The following is a 22,820-nucleotide window of genomic DNA, read 5'->3' on the forward strand; positions in this document are numbered from 1 at the left end:
CCTAATTTAAGTCAACTTAAAATAGAGGGAAAAAATAGTGGAATAGGACTTATTATACTGGTGTAGTTTTTGATTAGCAAAGAGAGGACACTATACCAGTATAATAAGTCTTATTTATAAACAAGGTCCAAGTAGACAATGTTTTACTTTTTCTTTTTATATTAAGGACATAGAGGTAAAAGAATTAAAATAGTGGAAGTTTAGGATAATGCTTAATTTCATTTTCTGTGATATTTCATGAAATTTGGGTAAATAACATTATCCTTGCATATTTTAACAATATAATAATCAATGTAAGCAATGCATGTGCATTAATGAGAATGATTGTGATTGGATTGCTTCCCATAGCAATGCAACCATGTGCAGTCTGCAAAATATTCCTATTTTTGCCAGTCTGCATGCATGAAAAATTTGAAGAACATTGATTTATCTCATTCAGTTCTAGAGAAAATGTTCGAATTCAAATAATGTGACTTCTGGTCCAGACCAGAAGTTCATAAATATGGAAAGCTTAGGAAACCTTGATTAACTATGTGGTCTGGACTTTCATCTACATAACCCTGTTCTCAAAAATAAGGAAGGACAAACAGACTGACACCTGTGGGAATTTATAGGTCTGCAATTTGAAAATTGCAGACCTATAAATTCCCACAGGTCCAATAAGCTGTTAGTTGATGGAAAGTGAGTGATCAGTCTGATTTTATATCACATTACTAACACTTTCCTGCCATGTTTCCCTTGGCATTGTATTACTCTATCCAAACAAACCATCTAAGATTTAAAAAAAACTGCACCAAGTAAAATCTTATGACAAAACATTATGACAAATTATAGTGACAGTCAAAGATTTTACATCTCAGATGTTTTTGTTTGAATATCAATTGTTTTTGGTTAATGATTGTCTTGAAGTAATAATACAATGATGTATAGTTCAGTCAGCACTTGGCAACAGTTTCCAACTGGACACTTTCAATACACCTTTTAGAAAAATCACTGTGAAAAGTTTTAATTTGCATAAATTTGAGTTTTTCTTATTCTGGATAACATTTTGAATGGAAATCATTCATTTTGATGCAATTTTATCCTTACAAGCATTAAAGCAATAAGAATAAAATAGCTCTATGGGAACCCCTATAAACTTTGACCTATTGAACTGGAAGTTTTTGCAAGATAATGATAATGAGAAAGGCCTAAGTTTGAACTTTCTAGTCCCATTAGTTTTTCTCTAGGAGCATTCACGACACTGAATGACAATACAGCTTTTTTGGCAATTTTTGAATGCTTATATTTCAGCAACTCTTTTATAAAAAATTTTGTCTACTACCTAAGAAAACAATTATCTTTCAAACAAGATATTCAGAATTACTTTAAGCATTTGGGGACAGAGAAATCAACCCCCGAAAACTGGCAACTCTGACTCCCGCACCAAAAGTAAACCCCAGAGTTGACTTTTTTACTTGGTGTGGAGTCAGTGGCGTAGCGTGGGTGTCAGCCGCCCGGGGCGGAGAAAAATTTAGGTATTATTATTATTTATTGTGAAATTTTGCCGCTCCCTTAAAGTGCCACTTGGGGCGGGCCGCCCCCGCTACACTACACCACTGTGCGGAGTCACTGCTGTGATTCTTGACACAGGCCTGTTTTATGTTATAATAGCAAATTGAGCTATTAAAAAAATAAACTGAAAGATTAAAAGAAGCTGATCATAGGCTACATATAGCCCAAGACTATGCTTTGCTAATTTAAATCATTTTGAAATAAAAATATTTAATATGTTAATATAATTGTTCTGTATAAACAGTAACATGTTTTATTTAGAAAATTTCATTACAAATTTGTGGTGATAATTATTGAAATAGATCAGCTAATGAATTTTTTTTAATTGCCATCAGTTATTTCATAGAATGCATTATTAAATAAATTTTTTTTTATTTAAATTATTGGCTCCAAGATATTATTTTGACTTGTTTGTTTAATTATTTTAGATACCTCAAATATTTTACCATTTAAAAAACTTAATGAGCCATCATCATCTGTGCATCCTGCTGAAAATTCTCTTCCCATATCAACAACTCTTCCATATTCAGGTAACTTTTTAAATTATTTTTTAATGATAAAAATTTTTCTTTTATATTTAGATTTATATGCTTCATTTTCTTTATTCGAGTGTTTTAGTATTGAAATAGCTTTCAAACATATTGCTAAAGGCTTTTAAGGTAAAAATTAAATGCTGAATAAAAAATTAAAATAATCTAGTTTTTTGTTCTTATTTTAGATTGAAGAGTTATATATGATAAAAAAAGATGTTAGATGATTAAAAGCATACAATTTTCAAAGCATACTTTTATGATACAATACTAATATGTTTGCTGCTTTTTGATGACTAATTTGTTCAGAATATATTCTCTATGGTGGTATTGATGCTATCCATAGAAAAGGCAGCCCATTCTTGCAGAAGAGATTTCTTGGGAAATATTGAGGCTGTCACGAAGAACATCAGCATTATGTGGGATTTAGCACAGACCGTTGGCTCAAACTCTGAACAGATGGAGTAATCTACAAGCCATTTGTTCTTTGAAATGAAATCTGGATCTTTTTTAACCATTGAAACTTACCAAGTCCAGTTTGTCTAAATTTATCAAGAATGTCTTAAAGGCTTTTCCACAATTTTTAAAGTGCCACAGACACTTTATACGTCATTGCAATTTTTCTCAAAACCACTAAAGACAGATATACAAGTCTTGCCTTTACTTCTTTTTTGTTTGTTTTCTATGCTTGTACCTTTTAATTCACTCATGAGCAACCCTTGGATCATAGGTCCTAAAATGCAGTTCACAGTTTTGGCATTGTAATTTTGTCTTTACATTTTCTGTCTCATGCCATTATGCAACTCTCTAATTAAGCAGATACTTGTGAAAAAGAACATTCAAACTAAACTTGACTAGTGAAAAGATGAGAATAAACCATATATCACTAGTTTGTATATCATTAGCAGGTCTGTTATTTTGGTATCTAAATTACTAGTGGTTTATGGAGTATGTTGGTACTTCACAGGCTTAAAACCCGTAAAATACCAATTCCATAAGAAAAAATGTATTCAGCCCATTGGAAGCCTATGAAGTTCCCATGTGACCTTCATACAGAAAAGGTTGTATCAATTAAAGCAGTGATGAGCAAGTTTAAGCAGAAGCATCTAATAGTATCTTGAAAGCTGATAAATTTCTTGTAATGACAGTCAGCTGCAGAATAGTTCTCTGAAAGTTAATTTTGTTGTATATTAGTTCTCTACAGCAAATAATCATTAAGTGATTATTTGTTTTTGAACTTTTGCTACTGAAAATTATCAAATATTTTTGCATTTACTATTATATATCAATAAATAAAATGGGAAAAAGATTTACTTGTTCAGTAGCCCTTTTTGTATTTTTAATACTTATGTCTTTGGCTGTATCATCTCAAGTGAAACAAAAAAACACCGAATATTTATTTAACAGTTCATTGTAGATATAATTATAACAAAAAAATAAATAAAAATAAAACAGGTCACTTAGAATATTTGAGACAATACTTTATTATTATTATTCCCTGCTGCTTTCATTTTAACTCTCTGCCTTACAGGCACTGGAAGGGCTTTCTTTAATCATATTCATCACAGTTTAGACAAATCTATAGTTATGGCTGCTGGGTATGGAGTATGGAACATAACATACCTGAGACAGACTGCATGTGAAAAATTGAGATTCCTAATTTAGACTCAAACCAGGGGACCTATTCCAGTAACTCGACAAGTGCGATACACGGGACATTTGATAAGTCCTCTTAGCGAAAGGCAGTTAATGAACCTTAGACAAATCTCTATTCTGTGCTCCATGTTAAGTGGGTCTTGCTATGGGTAGTCGGTCGAGATGCATCTGGGTTCCATGCTATCGGTAGCTGTTACACTTTAACCAATCACAATTAGTTAATGTTGTATTTTTGTCACGTGACTGCAACCCGCCGCTTTCTAAGCAAAGCATGTGGTTTTAGTATTGTTGTGTACCAGCGCTAGTCAAATAGTTTTGTGTTAAAATGTCATCAAAGAAGGGACAATGCAGCCAATGAACTAGAACTTGTCAGTTTGAGATATTAGTTAAAACACTTTAGTTCTAGCCGGGGCTGGATTTAGACATTTCAAGGCCCTAAGCAGAACTCTGTGTGAGACCCCTTATCAACCCTTTACAATTCTAGAAGTCAATCATATAAAAAAAAAAATTATTACTAAAATTAATATGTTTATGTTAAATGTTTTGTTGTTAAAAAGTATTTCCAACATATAAAATAAGGTACAATTTAAAGAGGGTAACACTGAAAATTTTGTTTGTCATTTTTTGATTGTGAAAAAGCTACTAAAAGCCAAGAAAAAGCTACCTATAAAAATCAAATAAATTTTATAGTAAAAAGAAGAAATCACTAGAAATGTAAAAAAGTATAGTATAGTTTGTTGATTTGTAAAAAAGTTATCAAAATTTGATTTTTTTTTTGTAGAAAATTTTGAGTTCCTTTCAAGCTCGAGGCCCTAATTTTCTCTCTCCAATTGCTGGTGAAGTATCATCCTTACACCTAAAGTCACCATGTTCTTTTTACTTTTGTTACGTTTCTAATGGCACTTTGAGAATGATCAATGAGAAAAGCTTAGTTATCGCACGTGGGTATCAGAACTGAAAACGAAACGTACGGCTTGGAATAGCATTTTCACAGTTGATTAAATGCTATCATGTGGTTCTGATAGAAACTGGTTTTTATGTATTCATTAGCTTAATGATACAACTCAGAATAGGTCCCCAGATCCCAGAATGGTTGATGGCTGAATGACTAAGGCAGTAGCCTTAAAGTGTCATGTTTTCAATAGATGCTGTATGCAGATTTTATTTCTGTTCTGGCAGTTTTTTGCAAGATACAGGTTGCTATGGTTATTCACAATCCCTACAGTACACTCGAATCTGTTTTTGTGCGATTTCAATCAATCAATCTTTATTATTTGATATAACTTTTGTTATTACAAAGGGGGTTAAAAGAACATTATTGTTTTAAGGTAGCTACATGAACAAAGAAATTGTATAATTTATACAAAGTTAGCTTGGAAAAATTATCACCGAGTATAATTTGATAACAAAAATCAGATGGCAGAGTAGCAGTTCGGGTATCCAAAAAGAAGTTACAAGAATCGAGAAGGTGTTTTCTCATATCCATCACTACTGATCCACAAAAAAAACATTCTGAGTCATCCGAGATATTAATTGATTTGCCATTTAGGTTTATGGAGAACCTATTTAGTCTAAATTGTGCACCAAATGACTTTAGTTTATAACTCAAATCAGACAATAAATAAGGCATGGGACTCCACTTTCCATTAAGGAAGATTTCACTGTTCCAGCCTCTTTCAGTCAAATATTGAACATCCCTAAACCAATACAGGTCTCTCAATCGTCGATCACAGTCCAGAAAGAACTGATTCTCACTTAAACACATGTAGCTATATGACAATCCTATATTATTTAATAATCCTTTAGCGATAGCAGGCCATGGCTTCAAAAAAGAATTACCATCCATCTTTGAAAGTCTTGTATATGTCAATTTTTGATAATCGTCTTCCAGTAGGTCAACTTTTGTAATAACAAAAGTTATATCAAATAATAAAGATTGATTGATTGATTATTTGTGCGATTTGTTTTGTGTGATTTTTTTGTGTGCGGTATATGAATTTCAATCAAATTGGTATACTGCACAAAAATAATTGTACAAAACACATTGCAAATATAAAAAATCGCACAAAAAAGACCGCACAAAAACAGGTTTGAGTGTACAACCTGCAAGAGGTGAAGCTTTTCTAAGATGGAAACTTGTGGAAACCATTATATTACATTTATTTCAGCATTACTGTCAAATTTTTTTCTGCAAAATGATTTTCATTTGCATCTTAGACAGGCCACGATTTATATCTCTGTTATTAATTGTTTTTGGCAGGTTCTAACTAATATGAAAGTTAAGCAAATATTGAATTGAAAAGCCTGGTAAAAGCATTACAAATGAATTCAACTCCTTTTATATCATGATGGATTTTAGGGACTAGTTTAGTTAATGTCATAATTGACATTAAAGAGCTTGTAAATTGTTTCAAAAACATAATATGCATGATTAAATCTAACCACACACTACTATTGATCAACATGAGCTTAGTATTGAACAGTGAAATACATTAAGTAATTTGCACATAAATCTTGTAACAAATTTAGATTTAAACACGCTACTGAAAATATGTTCCATGTCATAATGAGTCTTCTATTGGTTTCACTTTAATAGAAAATTTTTTGGTATGTAAGAAGGTGCCACTCAATTTTGTGTTCAATCTACTATATAAAACTGAAAAACTGGGCAGTCTGTCATGGTATGCCAAAAACGGCCACTAGGGACACCCCTTGCTATAATTTAAATTAACAATAAATGCAGTTTTTTGCATTTTAGTAGGGGTATGCCATGAGAAATTCAGTATATTATTATTTTTATTTGTAATATGAATTTATTATTTATACCACGGAATGACACTGCTACTGCTAGAACGCCCACTAGGGGGCAACCCAGGCTACTGGTAATATAATAATTTCTGAAGTTTCTTCTGTAATGTTTTTGTTTCCATCTGCATTAAGCTGTGTTTGTGTTTCCATTTTGGTTTCCTGATGTATTGACATGTTAGAAAAGAATTTGCACTTTTGTTTGTTTGAGAATACATACACACAAATGTATATGTTCTGCATCATTTTACTTTTTAGTAATAGTTTCAATGAATGGAACTACTATGTGCTGATTGAAAATTGATTTTTAAAAAAATAAAGTACATTTTGAAGCAATTATGCTTTGTTGTTCCAACCTGATTAAACCAGAAAGTTTATAGAACTCCTTGAAATTTTGCTTTTACAGGTTTTACTAATCCTGTACTAAGGATCACTTGGAAATAAGTAAATCCTACAGTATTAAGGGAATATTTAATAACATTAGAACAAAAAAATAATAATAAATAATTATGTTACAGAATTGAAGAAATTGTAATTACTAATTCAAGATCGATCTTGCTTGTATATACAGTAAACAGTCAATTTAAATCTTAACTCTGATTTCTGGCAAGAGCTTAAAACATTCTAATTTTAAAATTAACATTAGTCACAGTCACATTTGAAAAACATTCCTATAGTGACTTACAAATTTCACAATGGAAATTATAAAATTTCTTGCCCAGCTAACATCTTTTTTGAGAAAAAGTATTTGGTCTATTATTAAGCTTTTCCCTGCCATCATATTTGACAGCTACATTGCCTCTCTTGATTTGTTTCTGAATTAATTGGATTTGCTTCCATGAATTTTGTAATCTATGCAATGCAAGAAACATTCTCTTACAAATAGTTATGGTAATTCCATTTTACTTTTCCAGATTCTGTAAAGGTCAAATGTGTCTTAGATGGTTCACCTTTTGTGTAGCTTTGTTTTTTGCTACATCTCCTAATGTCTAATTAGTAATAGTAGCTGAAAAATAGCCCAACAGATTACAGTAATCATTTGGCAGTGAAGTATATTGCCAACCTTTGTTTTTCCTCCTCATGTTTCACACGTTGCCAGTCTGGATGATGACTCTTGCTCCTACTGTTTGAAGGGCAGTTGAAAAGACTGACCTCAGGCTTCCTTGATATATGTAGTTCATACCAAAACAGTAAATAGATTAAATCACAAAGAAAGAAAGATCGTTTTTTTTTATCAGTTTAATCTAATTTCATAATGATAGAATTATTTTATGAAACAATTTTGGACAAAATTATATTATTAATGTAATTTAAACATAACCTCTGAAATAACAATGGTTATTTTCTTATTGGGATGCAATTTGAAAAAAATTGTAGACCTATAAATTCCCATTATCATCTGTCTGTCTTTTCTTAATCTCAAGAATAGAGTTAGGTAGATGAAAGATGAGACCAGACATGGAAACCTTAGGGACAGGAGACCCCTGATTAATTATATATGAATTTATGAAGCAAACCAGAAGTTATGTTTATTGTTAATTGTCTACTTGGACTTTACTTATTAATAGGACTTTACTGTGCCAATCTTTAAACACCAGTATAAAGTCCTATTAATAAGTAAAGTCCAAGTAGACAATTAACAATAATATTAGAATTTAAGGACAGTAAGGCTTTTACAATCAGAAATCATGTTATTTCAATTCAAAAAATTTTCCATGAAAATTGTTACATAGATGACTGGCACAACTCTATTGTTAAAGAAAAAACATGATATACAGATGCAAGCCAAAACTAATTTGAGGTGGACAGCATATACAGTAAGTACAGTAAGACCCCGCTTAATGCGGGGGATGCTTTCCTAGATGATGAAGTGCTAAGCGAAACAGCATTAAACAAGACCATTTTAACATAGAGTAAATAGGGATAGGAGAACATGCAACCAATAAATAAGCAAATTTTACTATAATTTTAAGTTATATTGTTATGCAAAAATTTATATAAAAATATGTTAAATAACACACAAACATATGCATACAGAAATGTAAAGTTAATTTTTTGTGACGAAGGTCCTGGTTCTTCTGAAATTCTTGTTTTTTGCGATGAAGTTGTGTAGGTTTCATTGGTCACTTTCTTTTTCTTTCCTTAAACAAATGTCGATAGCAGAAGATAGGATGCCAAAACAAAATGAGGCTTTTTGGATGCTATCAAAATCTGGATCATTCGGTACAATTTGATCAACGATTTCAGTTATTGTTACCAAACTTTTACTAAGAAAAACTGTAGAGAAATTTTTGGGTTCTTTGTCTTCAGAATCTCTATTTTTCCAGTTCTACACAAATTCCTTGTTCTGCCAGTTCTTGAAGATCATCATTGGTAAGGCTCTTACCAGAAACCTGCAGTAACTCCCCAATATCCTGCTTGTCTACATCTCCTGTATTAAGTTGACAATTTTGTCAACCTAATGATGCAGCGATCAGCTCTTCTTGATGTGAATTTGAGAATTCTTGGATACCTTCAGCCATAACTTCTTCCACACTCCGTTCATGCACTTATCAGTTAATTCTCGCCAAGCGAAGTCGATATTTCTTATGGCATCCATGATGTTATATTTTTTCCAAAATTGCACAAAACAAACATAGATTTAAGGGTAGTACAGCACTACGACGAATTGCCATCTTTTGCTGATTGGTTCCTGTTTGATTTGTATATAATACAATTAGTCCCAATGAAATACAGTGTTAATTTGAATCAGCATAAATTTTGAGCGTTTTTTTAGGCATCAAGCAGACCGCGTTATATTGAATCAGCGTTAAGCGGTGTCTTACTGTATTTTAAATTAAATTGATTAAAAATTTCAGCCTGGCATTGCGACGTCATAATAGATACTTGTATTACATTAATTTATCTTGAATTTATATTCAAGCATTAAAATAAAATGAAAGTAAAAACAAATACTGATGAAGTTTTATGATAATTTCAGAAATAATCATTGACATTATAAATATCAGTAATAATGTGACTCAGAACAATAAGAGTAGACATTTGAAATTAATACGTATAATTACTATCACATACATATCTCACACAATATTAAGATAAGTAAACAGATCTATATTAGCTTAAAAATGTATGTATTTTTTGTAGTATAGAACTTTTAAGTGAAAAAGTGTCATCCTTCAATTCTATCTTTATAGATATTAAAGTAATCCTTACCTCTTCTGAATCTTCATTTCCAGGATCAGTTTAAATAACCCAGATTATATTATTACTATTGTTCATTTGACTGCTTTCTCCTTCCATTTTTATTTAATCCAGCACCTTATTGCTCAAAACAAATGACTGTTACATTGATTAGAAAAATGATATAGATTTACTGCCGAGTCATGTAAGCTCACATCAGAGCCGTCTATTGACAAAGTACATACTGTTATTTTGCATAACTTTGTGTATGAATCTGAGTTTTCCCAAAAGTGAAGGTTAAGGTCATATTGCACTGAGCCCTTCAACTAAGTGCTTAGCTAACAAAAGATTATTTATTATGTAAAAACTTAAATTAGTTCTAGACTGATAAATAAGTTATTAGTTTAATTCTGCATGCTTTACTTGCAGAATTAAAATCAATAACATCTATTAGCTGTTAGCATCATTTGGGATCACTAATTGGTGTAAATAAAACAAGTTAGTTTTACATTGAACTTTTGAAGTTTTTTACATAATAATAATCTCTCTCATTTATTACTTACTGCATAGTTTTAACATTTGTACATTGAAGTATAAAACTGCATACAAATATTAAGGTTTTTAGTGTGTTGAAATATTACTTTGTTTAAAAAATAAGTTTTGTATATAATTTTAAAAATAAAATATAATAAATTTATTGTACATTATGCATTTTCATGTAATTCTTATTCAGATTATCAAAGGCTGTATACCAGTCCAAGCCCTGGAAAGCAAGCATTGGAAACAATTACACCTGTTTCTACAGCTATTTCATATACTGGTGGTGCATTACTTCATTCATTTTATCAGCCTAACAATAATATTAATCCAGAATTTTCTTCAACATTATCTATGGGAGGAATTCTATCCTCTGTCAATATTACACCACCACCACCGCCACTGTCTGACAACAGTAGATCTCCACCACCATTAGGAGGAGCAGGAAAGGATAATCCAAATGTAGCAGAATCTCTTCCTGGATCTATGAATGTTTTAGAAGATGATTTACCAAATTCAGGATTGCAAATGTCTGTCGATGATGCAACTGTTAAATTTGATAGTCTGACCATTGATTTTTCATTACAAACTGATACAAGCTTATCAGGTACTAATTGGTTCGATTTAAACCCTTCAATATTTGATAGTGGCCAAAATTTACCTTCAGGCAATGGACAAACAGATGAAAATCTTCATGAAGTAAAAAAGATAGAAAGGGATTTAGAAGAATTGAGTCAGTTATGTGAAAATACAGTTCGTCAGTCTTCTGAAGATACTTGAAACAATAAAAAAATTAACTAGTCTTAATTTTACATAAGTACTGAGAGAACTCAGAAATATTTGTTAAATGTTGAATATTACATATTTTATCATCATCAATGTTAAGTTGTTTATATTTCTTGATATAAATCATTTCTGCACACGATAACATTACTTTTTTGCCATTTTACAATAGAACCTCATTGATCAAAACAATCTAGCATGTATCATTAGATTAAAATATGAAAACTTCCAAGGCTAAACTATAATATTTTACTATTTTAAAATCATATAAGTCTGTTTACATTTAAAAGATCAAGATTATTTTAATTTTTAATCTTAATGATGATTAATAAATTCTGACAAAAGTTAAGATTTATTAATTTGAAATTAAATAATTAGTCATATATTATCAATCAGATTCAGATTGATTTCCAGTAAATATTATATTAATACAGTGGGTGATTGGTTAACGAACACAATCTGTTCCAAGACTTTGTTTGCTATCCAAATTGTTCATTAACCAATTATTGATTTACCATAGTTTTTATGGGAATTTGATTAATTCGTTCTGGAGACCCCAAATAATAAAAATACATATACACAGTCTTGCATTTTTATTAGTCACATTTTTTCCATTTGTGGGGGTTAAAGAATCCACCTAATGTCGATTGCTTTTCTCCCTTCTTCAGGATTCTTCAGAAGTAATTAATAGCATTGTAATTGTAGAGATCCCAAGCCTCAACCTGGTTTTGATGCCATTCTAAGACCATCCTCTCACTTCAAAAGATCTTTAATAGCAGATATTGGCATTAATCCTCTTTTTCAGAAGAAAACATATCTCATCAAGTATACGGTTTTCTTCATTCAAGAGTTCTTGGCATTCTTCTGTCATCAGATCCGCTTCAGGTTTCATTATGTGCTGTTCAGTGTTCTTTATTTCTCAGATGTGATTTTTGTTACTCCTTTAGCTGCTCGAGTCTTCTTGACTATACTGTATCTTTCTTAGATAAGATTGAACTGTGGCCTACTGTAGACCTGTTCGAACCACACTGCCCGGCAACATCAGACATCTTCTGCCCACTCTCTACCTTTGCTATTATACGCTCACCTTTTGAAGATAAAAACTGATTCAAATCTTAACGAGTGCCCACCCAACAGTCTCACAAATACTATAAAAGAATTGTTTCTGTGAAAAAATTAAAAGGCTGGAATTACAAGGAAAGTTTCAAAGTTCGAATGAATACTATCCGATCAGTATATATTGGGTCGAGCGTCGATGTCTCCTGCGCTTCGAAAAGTTTCGAATTGTTGCAGAAGATAAGGGAAGACCAATTGGTATTCGTTATTTTATGTCGCTTCTTCTTGTGTTTGTTCTGTGAGGTGTTTCAAAAATCTTTCGCAAAAGTGTTTATTATCTGATCACCCACTGTCCAGTAGTACATCTTGACTTAATACTATTTTTTGGATAACTGGAAATGTAAATTATAAAAAAATTAATCACCATAATTATTCAAAATTTAATTAATTTAATATAAAGCATATAAGGTTCAATCATCATCATAATTTTCCTTTTATTATGGTTCATTAAGACATAACAAGTATTTTTTTAATTTTATTTCTGTTAAATTCTTCTAAAAGATAAATGATGTTTCTAAACATAATTGAATGATCCAGAAATTTAAAAAATGAAAAACTAACATGTATTTTTATTTTGCAATTTAGATTTTTCTAAAATATATAGTAGTAAGAGGAAAAGATGGTCAAAAAATTTTTTAAAATTAAAGTTTATTTACCTACAATTATTGAATAATATGATCTATATTCCAATATATTATTGGAGACTAGAGCATATTATTCAATAATTGTAGGTAAATAAACTTTTATTCTGATCAAAATGTGCTCTAAAATTAAAGCCAACAAAAATCAAATACAAATTTTATTTTGAAAAAGTTATCTGTTCAAAGAATTGTCTTAATAATTAAATTACACATTTCAGAATTAAATCTTCACTATATTACCACAAATATGGTAGAACCTTTTAATTTTCTTGAATGACAAGATTTAAAAAGCCTAAGGTTCTACCATATAATGTGCAATAAAATAGCTCATTCTCATTAGATGAAATTAAGTACAACATTGTTTTGATCAAGCAGTACTAGCTTATTGTTGAGGGCTGTTTTCTGCAGAAAAATTCTATTAAGAATGGAAATAGCTATTTCTTATTAGCTAAATGTTTATTTTAGTCACATTTGAACGACGACTTTCTGATAATCACATTGCAAACAGTAAGCAACATTCTAGAATGCAGGTGACTTAATAAAAACATAACTTAGTTATGACTTACAAATTAACTGTGCACCAAACATCTGATTTTCCTCCTGCAAGTCTACTTCCAACGGGAAGAAACTTTTCAAGCCATTTTTGATAGTCTTCTGACTTCTGTTTGCCACAAAAATGATCATCATTGGGGTTTTTTACCATGATATCCAAAAGCTGCCCAATCCATGACTTCCATCTCTTTTCTGTCTACTGTGAAAAGTCAGATTCTTTTCCAAGTCATGCCAATAATTAAACCAATCATCAGACCTGTTTTAAGTTCAGTTTCTTTTCATCATCGAACAAAACTTTTTCCATTCTTCTGTCCACATGTTCTCTTGCCAATTATTTGTGCACTGATGTGTCTGGCTTTAGATATGGTTGTTTACTGCTTTTGTTACAGAACAGTTGTTATTGGTCACTAGTAGCAAAATTTGTCGGAGTCTTCTCTAGATGATACCATTGATCTACCATATCTAGATTAGATATCTAATGTACCCCTGAAGGTAATCTTTTCACTGTTTTAGCAATTTCCTACACTTTCTTTCCTTCAGCCTTCAATTTCCAAATTTTTTTAACCTCTTCCTTGCTAAATTGTTTTAGTTTGGGCATATTTGTAATCAAATAAAGTTATTTATACTGTACAATACTGGCTTTAGATAAACTAAAATGTTCTGGCAAAACATTCTAGAAAAATTTTAACTTAAAAATAGCAAATAAAGTTTAAAAATATAAAAGCTATAATGAAATGTCATAAACTTTTTATTTTAAACACAAACGAAATAATTTTTCATGACGACTATTTATTAAGGTTTTATTCTACATTTAAGAACTTCGGTGCAATTTTATAATTTTCATAAAAATTGTACTTAATATTTATCATGTCAAATATATTTTGTGCTTTAAAGAACTTTAAAAGTCTATATGCATTTATGATGTTTTATGAATTTCTTTTATCATCGTAAGACATTGTTGTAATAGAAAAAAAAAAATGGTTGTAAAATTATAAATTTTTAAAAAGTTGAGGTTTAACAAAATTTACTATTTTTTTAATAAAAAAAAAACAAAAATCATTGATTTTATTTTGGTATTTTTCATAACACACTTCTGAGATAGCATTTAAAGAAATGGATCTTTTATACATACATTTTATTTTCTGTTTGGATAAACATTCCTTATTTTGTCAGAAATGTTTGTGTCTATGCAAAATATCTAATTGTAATTTTTATACTGATGTGAAGTTTCTCAAATTCTATTGTTTTTTAAATAAAAGTTTGTATATTTTTTGAGATGTAATTAATTTTAGAATTAAAAGTATTGTGAAAATGCCAATTACAGGTATTATAATTGAAAAATTTAGTATTAATCATTCTTTTATTATTGCATTTCTATTATCAACTATTGTTTGTGTTGCTACCACAAAAAAAAATTTGGTTTTACCAACCTTGCTAGCAAATACTGCTGATGATTTTTTCACACTAACATTTTAAGTAAGAAGAAATCAAATTTTAAATTATTATATTTGTCATAATCATCACATGTAGTTTCATTATAATCCTATAAATCTGACAACTACTTTTAATTTTTTTGCAGTTGTCATCCATAGAGTATAAACTATATATATATATAAAGTAATTTTGTGAATGTAGAAAATGTGATCAGATTTTATCAGCTGGATGTCATAAGCACAAAAATATGGACACAGTTTTATCTAAAAATAAATTTTTTATATCAAATGCTGAGATTGATATGTTCCATATTGTTTGAACTTTGATTCTCTACTGGTCAATGGCACTATCAATCAAAAGCTACCGAGTTAAAACCGTAATAACCCATTTGTACATCTGAAATATTAAGAAATGAGTCCTATAAATATTCAGTATTTTGCAGCTAAATATATCCATTATGTGCCTTTTTATGACTATAAAAGCATTAGTATTTAAATAAAAACTGTTGTTATTTTTTCCTATTGGAAATGTAAATATCTATGCTTAGATGTTAGTCAAAGTAAAGATTTTATGAAATGTTGATTATTAACAATTGTTTATTGAATTAATCAATTTAATTGTAATTTTATAGTTACGTGAAATTGTAAAAAAAATTTTATAGCTATTTTTATTGCATATATACAACTTGATAAAATGACACTGTGATTTTCAATTCATTCCAATGTCAAAGTTTTATGTATGATTTAATATAAAATCTTTCAATAAATGTTTTGATGAAATCCTTGAAAAGTTTATTTCATAAGACAGGAGGCCAGTCTAAATCAATTTTCTGCAAAGAAAATGTTTATTAATGATAGTAAATTTCTTTATTCTTTCATTTTTAAATTGCTTACCTCTACGTCTAATTCGATTATGTCGACTTCGGCTTCTAATAACAGTCCTAAATTTGGAACGGTTCTTCCAAAATCACCATGAACGAATTCTTTCACGTACCTTTTTAGTTAAGATTATTCTGTTTACGAAAGCTTTTATATTACTGCTATATAGTACACATTAATTTGTCCCAGAACAGCATTTAAAGTTATATCTAGTTTATTTGTTTTCAATCCTTTACACTTATATAATCATTTTATTTAAAATTATATCTTAGATTTCTACATTATAGGCAAGAAAATTTCAGGAAGTGACTGAAATGAGAACAAAAATATTCGTATCACAGATAACGAGTTAACGTATTTATAGAGTTAAAACTAATGCTAAAATTTGGTGTGTCGATTGTTTAGCGATGCCAAATGTCAGCCAACTTGTGACCTGTCCTACTGCAGCCAATAAACTATGTACAAGAATTAAGTGTTTATTTACAATCATACAAATTGATTAGTTGATTGATTCTGTTAAATTATGATAGAAAAGTTACCAAAACTGACTGTTTTTATCTTACTCCTAGGAGTCTTTACTAATCAAACAAGCATCAAAAATTGGGGAAAGGTACTGAAAATTTGTTGTAAAGTGTAAATTTATAATTACGTGTTTTAGATAGTCCTAAAAAAAATAAGATAAGCAAAAATGAAATACATAAACTTTATATCATTTTTGATTGTCATAAAACCAGAAGTACACTTTGCACAATATGAGTAAAATATGCAAGAAAGCTTGCTTCTCGAATACATATGCTGGGTCTACAACCAGACGCATAAAATATTATATAATAAGTTATAGAGCAAAATTGAAACTAATTTTGGTTAAAAAAAAACAAAAGTTAAGTTACAATTTCTCTCTTACATACATAGGAATGTAATATAGATGTTCATTGTATAAAATATGAACTCTGATCAGTTAGGTAAGATTTAAATGCAATCTATAAAAAATACTACAAAAACAGCATAAATGAATTTTTGATTGACTGTATTTTCAAATATCTGGAAATCAAATTATGAAATAGGAAACAAGAATGGTGACAATGAGTGATGAAGCAATTGAGTTTCAATGGCAATTTGCATTAAAAAACTTGAAAAGTCAATTTTTTTGTATGCAAATAAATACAAGGTCACGTATAATTTTTCAAAAAGTAGGTATTCTAAAATTGGGAGTCAATTTATATTTGGGCCAATACAGTATATTTAAATTTTTTATTACCAAATCAATCTAATCTGATTCTTTATCAGAGAGTTATTATGTAGGAGAATTTGCATTCATGTTCATGTTCAAAAAATTCACATAAAATTAGTTTTTACTTGAAGGTTATTAAACAAAAATTTCTGATTATTTACATATATACACATACACATAAACACACCAAAAACTTTAATCAAATGCGTCACTTTTTAGTGTTATAACAGAATATTTTTATTTCTCATTCAATATGTTCAAACTGTTATTTAAATTCTTTTGTAAATCCAAATAATAATATACATGGTCTGTACAGGTAATTTCATCTGTGATTTCCTGACTTATTAAGGTCTCTGCATTTCCTCTTTCTCTTATGTAATATTTGGTCAAGTCTATTTAAGCCCATTTTGCACACAATTATGTAAATTTTTTTTTATTAAAAACACTTTATTCACTTACAAAAAACAAAAAACTTAGCCAGTTAAGTAATCAATTTTATGCAAAGTCATTTCTACATCATATTTAAATAAAATCATAAAATTTTTTATAAGAAAAATACTCAAGTTGCATCAAAAAATTAACTTTTCTTAAAATAAGGAGGATGGAAATTCAAATTTATGCAGAATAAATTGCACACACTGTTAGAGGGAGAAATCATATAGTGTCTATTCTTGATCCAGCATGGATCCATTCAAGATCATTACATTTCTTCCCATTCCTCCCTGAAACTCACGATGAGAGTGGCGGAGTTTTGGCAGGAAAGCAGGTCGCTGTTGATTGTTTTTGAAAACCCGATTTTAACTCTTATGATAATATTTTGGTATACTTCTGAAAAATATGAACTTCCAAAATTCTGTGGGCCATCCGAAGATGAAAATTTGCCGTTAGAAAGAAGAAACATCGCGGATCATCAATCTGTCAACATTGACAGGATTATTATCTCTAAATACTGTAGGTGGCCAGCAGCAACGAATATAATAAATAAAAATACATGAATTGCTTGAGGTCTGTCATGCAGTCCAAAAATGTCCCATGCACAATATTGTTAAGCTGACTGACAGTTCTTTGCCTCTCCCCACGTCATCAACTGATGGCAAAGGGTTAATTAACCAGATGTTCGCAGGTCAAAAAAATTTGAAGGGTTGTTGATGGGACACAATCGCAATAATTTAAGGCGTGAACCTGTATTTGTGTGATTAGAGGAAGGATAAGATGTAAACAAATAAAGTCTTGATAGTTAATCACATACCAAGTAAATATGTATTGGTTCGGGTGGCAGTGCACTCGCATCAGAGTCGACGCGCTCGGTTTCCTTATGCTCTTTATACAATCTGCATCATTTGGCATTACTCATTTTGGGCTTTTCTGATTCCTTTTTCCTTTCCTACATTTCTGTTCATGTTTCCTTTGCAATTTCTTTAACATTATGAAAATTTTCTTTGACTCACACACTCATTGGCATATAACTTTACAAATCCTATTTTATCAGTTATTATTGCTAAGTAATATTGTAGATCTTGTCATTCTGTACAAATTAACACTAATTTTAACATCCAAAGTTATACACTGTCTAAATGCTATGTGGCAACACCATTTTCAGTATTTATCTGCAACTGCAAACCTCCTCATAGCTGCACACCCCCACTATCTACCATTTTAAATACAAACATAAATCCTCTATCCAACAAAATTCTAATCGCTAGATTATCATTTATAGTTTACAAGATAGAAGTGTGACAAATCTTGCCATTCTTTCAGTTGCTCCAGTTTTTGTTAACCTCTCTTATACTGAACTAAATTTAAAGACATATTCAGATCAAAAAGGAGCTAGAGCAACAGACAAATTCCACAGTATTTGTGGATTCCCTGACTCTGCTAAAAATCTAATTTCTTGACCTTTCCTGACTTTCCAGGTCTGTACACACTCTGAATATAAGACAAATATTTCTTTGTTGCCTGTAACTCAAATCAAATTGATCAGTTTGTATTGTTCATAATTAAGCATAATTGAAAGCAAAATCTATAAAAGGGCTTATCATCCTGCCATATAATGCACAAAAATATTCAATCTACTTTCTTGTGAATTTGTTCTAAGCCTAGATCATGTATTGGGTTGTTCGGAAAGTTCGTAGTGATTTTTAAGAGAAATAAAAGAAATTGTTTTAATACTAAAAATATACTTTTATTCCATTATGTATGCGCCATTGTTTTTAATGACGTGTTGCCATCTATGGGGCAGCTTCATGATACCCTCTTCGTAGAACTTTCCAGTTTTTTCTGCGAAAAACTGATCCACGTGGTTTTTGCAAGCTTCCAAAGTATCAAAGTTTTTATCATGAAGGGAATTTTGTAGAGAACGGAACAAATGGTAGTCCGACGGGGCAAGGTCGGGTGAGTAAGGGGGGTGGGGTAAAACATCCCAGCCTAGTTCCAATAATTTTTGGCGTGTTCGTAAAGACATGTGAGGTCTGGCATTATCTTGGTGAAACACAATGCCTTTTCTATTGGCCAGTTCCGGACGTTTTTCTTTAATTGCCATGTTCAGCTTATCCAATTGGGAACAATACTTATCAGAATCAATTGTTTGATTCTGTGGAAGCAGCTCATAGTACAGGATTCCTTTCCAATCCCACCAGACAGTGAGCACGACCTTCTTTGGATGAAGACCGGCCTTTGGAGTTTTTAATGGTGATTCATTTTTTTTACCCCACGATCGTTTTCGGCTGATGTTGTTATAAATGATCCACTTTTCATCACCTGTCACTAAACGCTTCAGAAAAGGGTCATTTTCATTTCGTTTTTCAAGAGAATCACAAATGGAGATGCGATCCAGTAAGTTTTTTTCCGTTAAGTCGTGAGGTATCCAAATGTCATAACGATTCACGTATCCGAGCTTCTTTAGATGTTGAAATACAGTACTGTTTGATGACTTCACTATGTCTGCAATCTCTCGAGTTGTGTAATGAGGGTTTTCATCCAATAATGCTTTGATTTGGTCCTCTTCAATAACAGGAGGTCTTCCTGAGCGAGGAGCATCTTCAAGGCTGAAATTACCCGTTTTAAATTTTGCAAACCACTTTCGAACAGTTGATTCTGATACAGCACTCCCACCATAAACATCACATATCTTTTTTGCTGTTTGTGCAGCATTTTTGCGTTTACGAAAAAAGAAAAGAAACAAGTGTCGATAATGCACGTTGTTCGCATCCATTTTTGCAATGAGCCAAATTAAACGCTATTTGAATAATCTTAACGGTTTTTTTGTAACGGACGCGTCTCAAGGTCATTTATCGTAATATTCATTGGTTTGTACAATTCTAATCATTTTTGCCTCAATCGGTGTCTCAACTGTCAGCTATCAAAAATCGCTACGAACTTTCCGAACAACCCAATATTTTGTCAATATTATATACCAGGGGTGGGCAAGCAAGAGTTCAATGGGAGCCAAAATGTAGGTTTTTGCAAAATGCATGGGAGCCGCAGTTCTGTATTGTTGTGGCGGATAGTATGGTAAGGCATGCAATTTTATTATATAATATAAATATAATATAAAACAAATATTGAATTTTTAAATAAACATATTTTCACAAAATTATAAAGATAAAATTGTAAAAATAATAATAAAAAACAGAAATTAACACTTTCAGCAAGAGCCGCATTTGCCCATGTCTGTTATATACTTTATAATTACTTTTTTCTACATTTATTGCCTTATTCTTCCATAACCATCTTTATTAATTTCAATTTCAGCTCGGCTTATCAATTAAATTATTTATTTTGCTTTTTTCTTATAAATGTAAATACAGATCAGATACCTACTTACAATGTTCATAGTATTGTTGTAAATGACAAAACTGAAATATCTAGCAACGAGTTGTGTAACTTTCGCAGCTTTTATGAGATTTTATTAATCAAAATAACTAAAATTGTATGTGGTGCCAACTGTTATGAGAGTTTGTTATAAAAATTTTATATATTTTTAATTATTACAAAACAACAAAACACGTAATTTTGAGGGTAGAGATGACTTTGTAACATGTTTTATAACAACATTCTTGAAACCGTGTCGCTATTTTTTCGTTTGTTCATACATGATAGTGCAATCACTCGACCACTTGGCATTTTTCATAAAAGTTAATGATGAAAAATGCCAAGTGGTCAAGTGATTGCACTATATTGAGTGTTTGAATAAACAAAATGTTTTACAAATGTTTTTGCAACATGTTTTACAATGTAAAAGTAATACAAAGTAAAAGACTGTAACAATTAAAATCTTCATTAAGTCTTCACAAGATATATCACGTGACCACCTTCTAGCTCACTCTCTCCATCCCCTTGACCTTTCACAACCAAAATTTATTAGCATCAATGCCTCTTATATACAAGCTACCATGCCAAATTTTGTTTCTTTATCTTCACTCCATCCTGAGATATTAAGCAAATAGATGCCAACACATATCCACAAAAATTTTTGCTCCCCCTTTTTTTACTTTTTAGGGTTCAGGTGTCTCAAAACGTGGAGATTTGAAAAAAACTTGGAGGGTAAAATTTGACACAATTCCATTACTTTTCATTGTTATGTATACATAACAGCTGGGAAAGTAGAATGATATTAGTTCTACTTTTTTATCAGCATACCACAATGTCTTTGTGATTTCATTGTCTATTCTACATTTTTATCAAAAACAACGCATTAGAGAATTATGGGAACTTATACTCTCATTTTTTTGTATTGTTTGTTTGTTGAATTTCTAGTTACAGAGAAAATTTTATATAAAGCTAGTGATTTTATATGGTATCTACTAAGTTAAACTATTTTATTTTATTCATCAGCATAAGGATACGTTCCAGCCTGTGTCACCAAATGTAACTGAAATATAAAATCGGATAACCTAGTAGCAGATATGCTGTGTATAATCCTCTCACGCATTGCTAAAGGTCTTCTAAAATATTATTAAATATATTTAATAAGTTATATTCAGATCTATTCAATAATTATAACAATTACCTGTGCAATACTCGAATTGGAGTCTTTTGCTTCAAAGTTAAATTTTTGACCAGAGAAAGTTTTTCTATATCAATGTCACTTAATTTCTTATTAATGCAACATTTGGCACAGTAAGATTTTTTCTTTTCTTCTTCACCTTCTTTTAACTTTTGGATTTCATCTCTGAAATAAATTATTTGTTAAAAATATTAATTTGAATGGTATTAATTTTCCAATATAATATAAACTTTTTAACATACTTGTTTGTCATTTGGAGGTCTCTCACCATTATATCATTAGTTTTACTATTAATTTCCTATTAGAGTAATCAGAATTGTAATAAAAAAAAAAAGTTATTATTGATATCGAACACTTGATTAGTATTATTCAATAATGCAAAAATTTAAAACTAATAGAAGGATGTAGATTTATTGTAAAATAATTTTTGAGTGTGGATTAAATTTGATGAAAATTAAATTGATGATTTTGATCAAAATATTAGAGATATTTTAAATATTTTGAAACTGTTAAAGTGGAAAAAGTTCAGATTAACTGAAAATATTTTTAATCTGGTTTCACACTAAGAATAAAGAATCAGAGTAAAATATCAACCAAATTACAGTTTATAATTAAAGATCAAAATATTAAAAACTCTCATAGAAGAACAGTTAAAGTATTTTACAATTTTGCTCAGTTTAATATTGCTTTTGAAAAATTGTAAATATATACAAATTTCCTTTTGCTTTCCTAAAAAATTTAATTAATACAAAGTAAACTTTTTATGTTTATGAAAGAAAATACAGAATAATATTAAATACAGTTCTATTCACAAAATTATATAATGTAATGAAAAAATATTATAAATTATCACAATGTTAAATTGTAATATGCTAAATCACAATATAATATATTAGATAAGTTTAGTTAGTTTACAAA

The 22,820-nt window shown here is 30.2% G+C and overlaps 2 protein-coding genes across 2 annotated transcripts in view; one reads left to right on the forward strand and one right to left on the reverse strand.

Annotated features, from left to right (window-relative positions):
• Positions 1–11,340, forward strand: part of LOC136978677 (putative transcription factor p65 homolog) — a 72,856-nt gene extending 61,516 nt beyond the window's left edge. The window contains exons 11-12 of the mRNA XM_067274424.1: positions 1,983–2,084; positions 10,459–11,340. Of these exons, the coding sequence (XP_067130525.1) occupies positions 1,983–2,084; positions 10,459–11,042 (686 nt within the window). The 3' untranslated portion in view covers positions 11,043–11,340. The remainder of the gene's footprint in view (positions 1–1,982; positions 2,085–10,458) is intronic.
• Positions 11,341–15,437: 4,097 nt separating this feature from the next.
• The window catches only part of Pus10 (Pseudouridine synthase 10), a 32,115-nt gene continuing 24,732 nt past the window's right edge, over positions 15,438–22,820 (reverse strand). Inside the window, exons 12-16 of the mRNA XM_067274407.1 lie at positions 22,145–22,200; positions 21,906–22,067; positions 21,742–21,840; positions 15,682–15,781; positions 15,438–15,617 (exon numbers count right to left, since the gene is read on the reverse strand). Of these exons, the coding sequence (XP_067130508.1) occupies positions 15,585–15,617; positions 15,682–15,781; positions 21,742–21,840; positions 21,906–22,067; positions 22,145–22,200 (450 nt within the window). The 3' untranslated portion in view covers positions 15,438–15,584. The remainder of the gene's footprint in view (positions 15,618–15,681; positions 15,782–21,741; positions 21,841–21,905; positions 22,068–22,144; positions 22,201–22,820) is intronic.

Source organism: Centruroides vittatus, unplaced genomic scaffold (genome assembly GCF_030686945.1).
Source record: "Centruroides vittatus isolate TY-2023 unplaced genomic scaffold, ASM3068694v2 contig_549, whole genome shotgun sequence".
In the NCBI taxonomy this organism is placed as follows: domain Eukaryota; kingdom Metazoa; phylum Arthropoda; class Arachnida; order Scorpiones; family Buthidae; genus Centruroides; species Centruroides vittatus.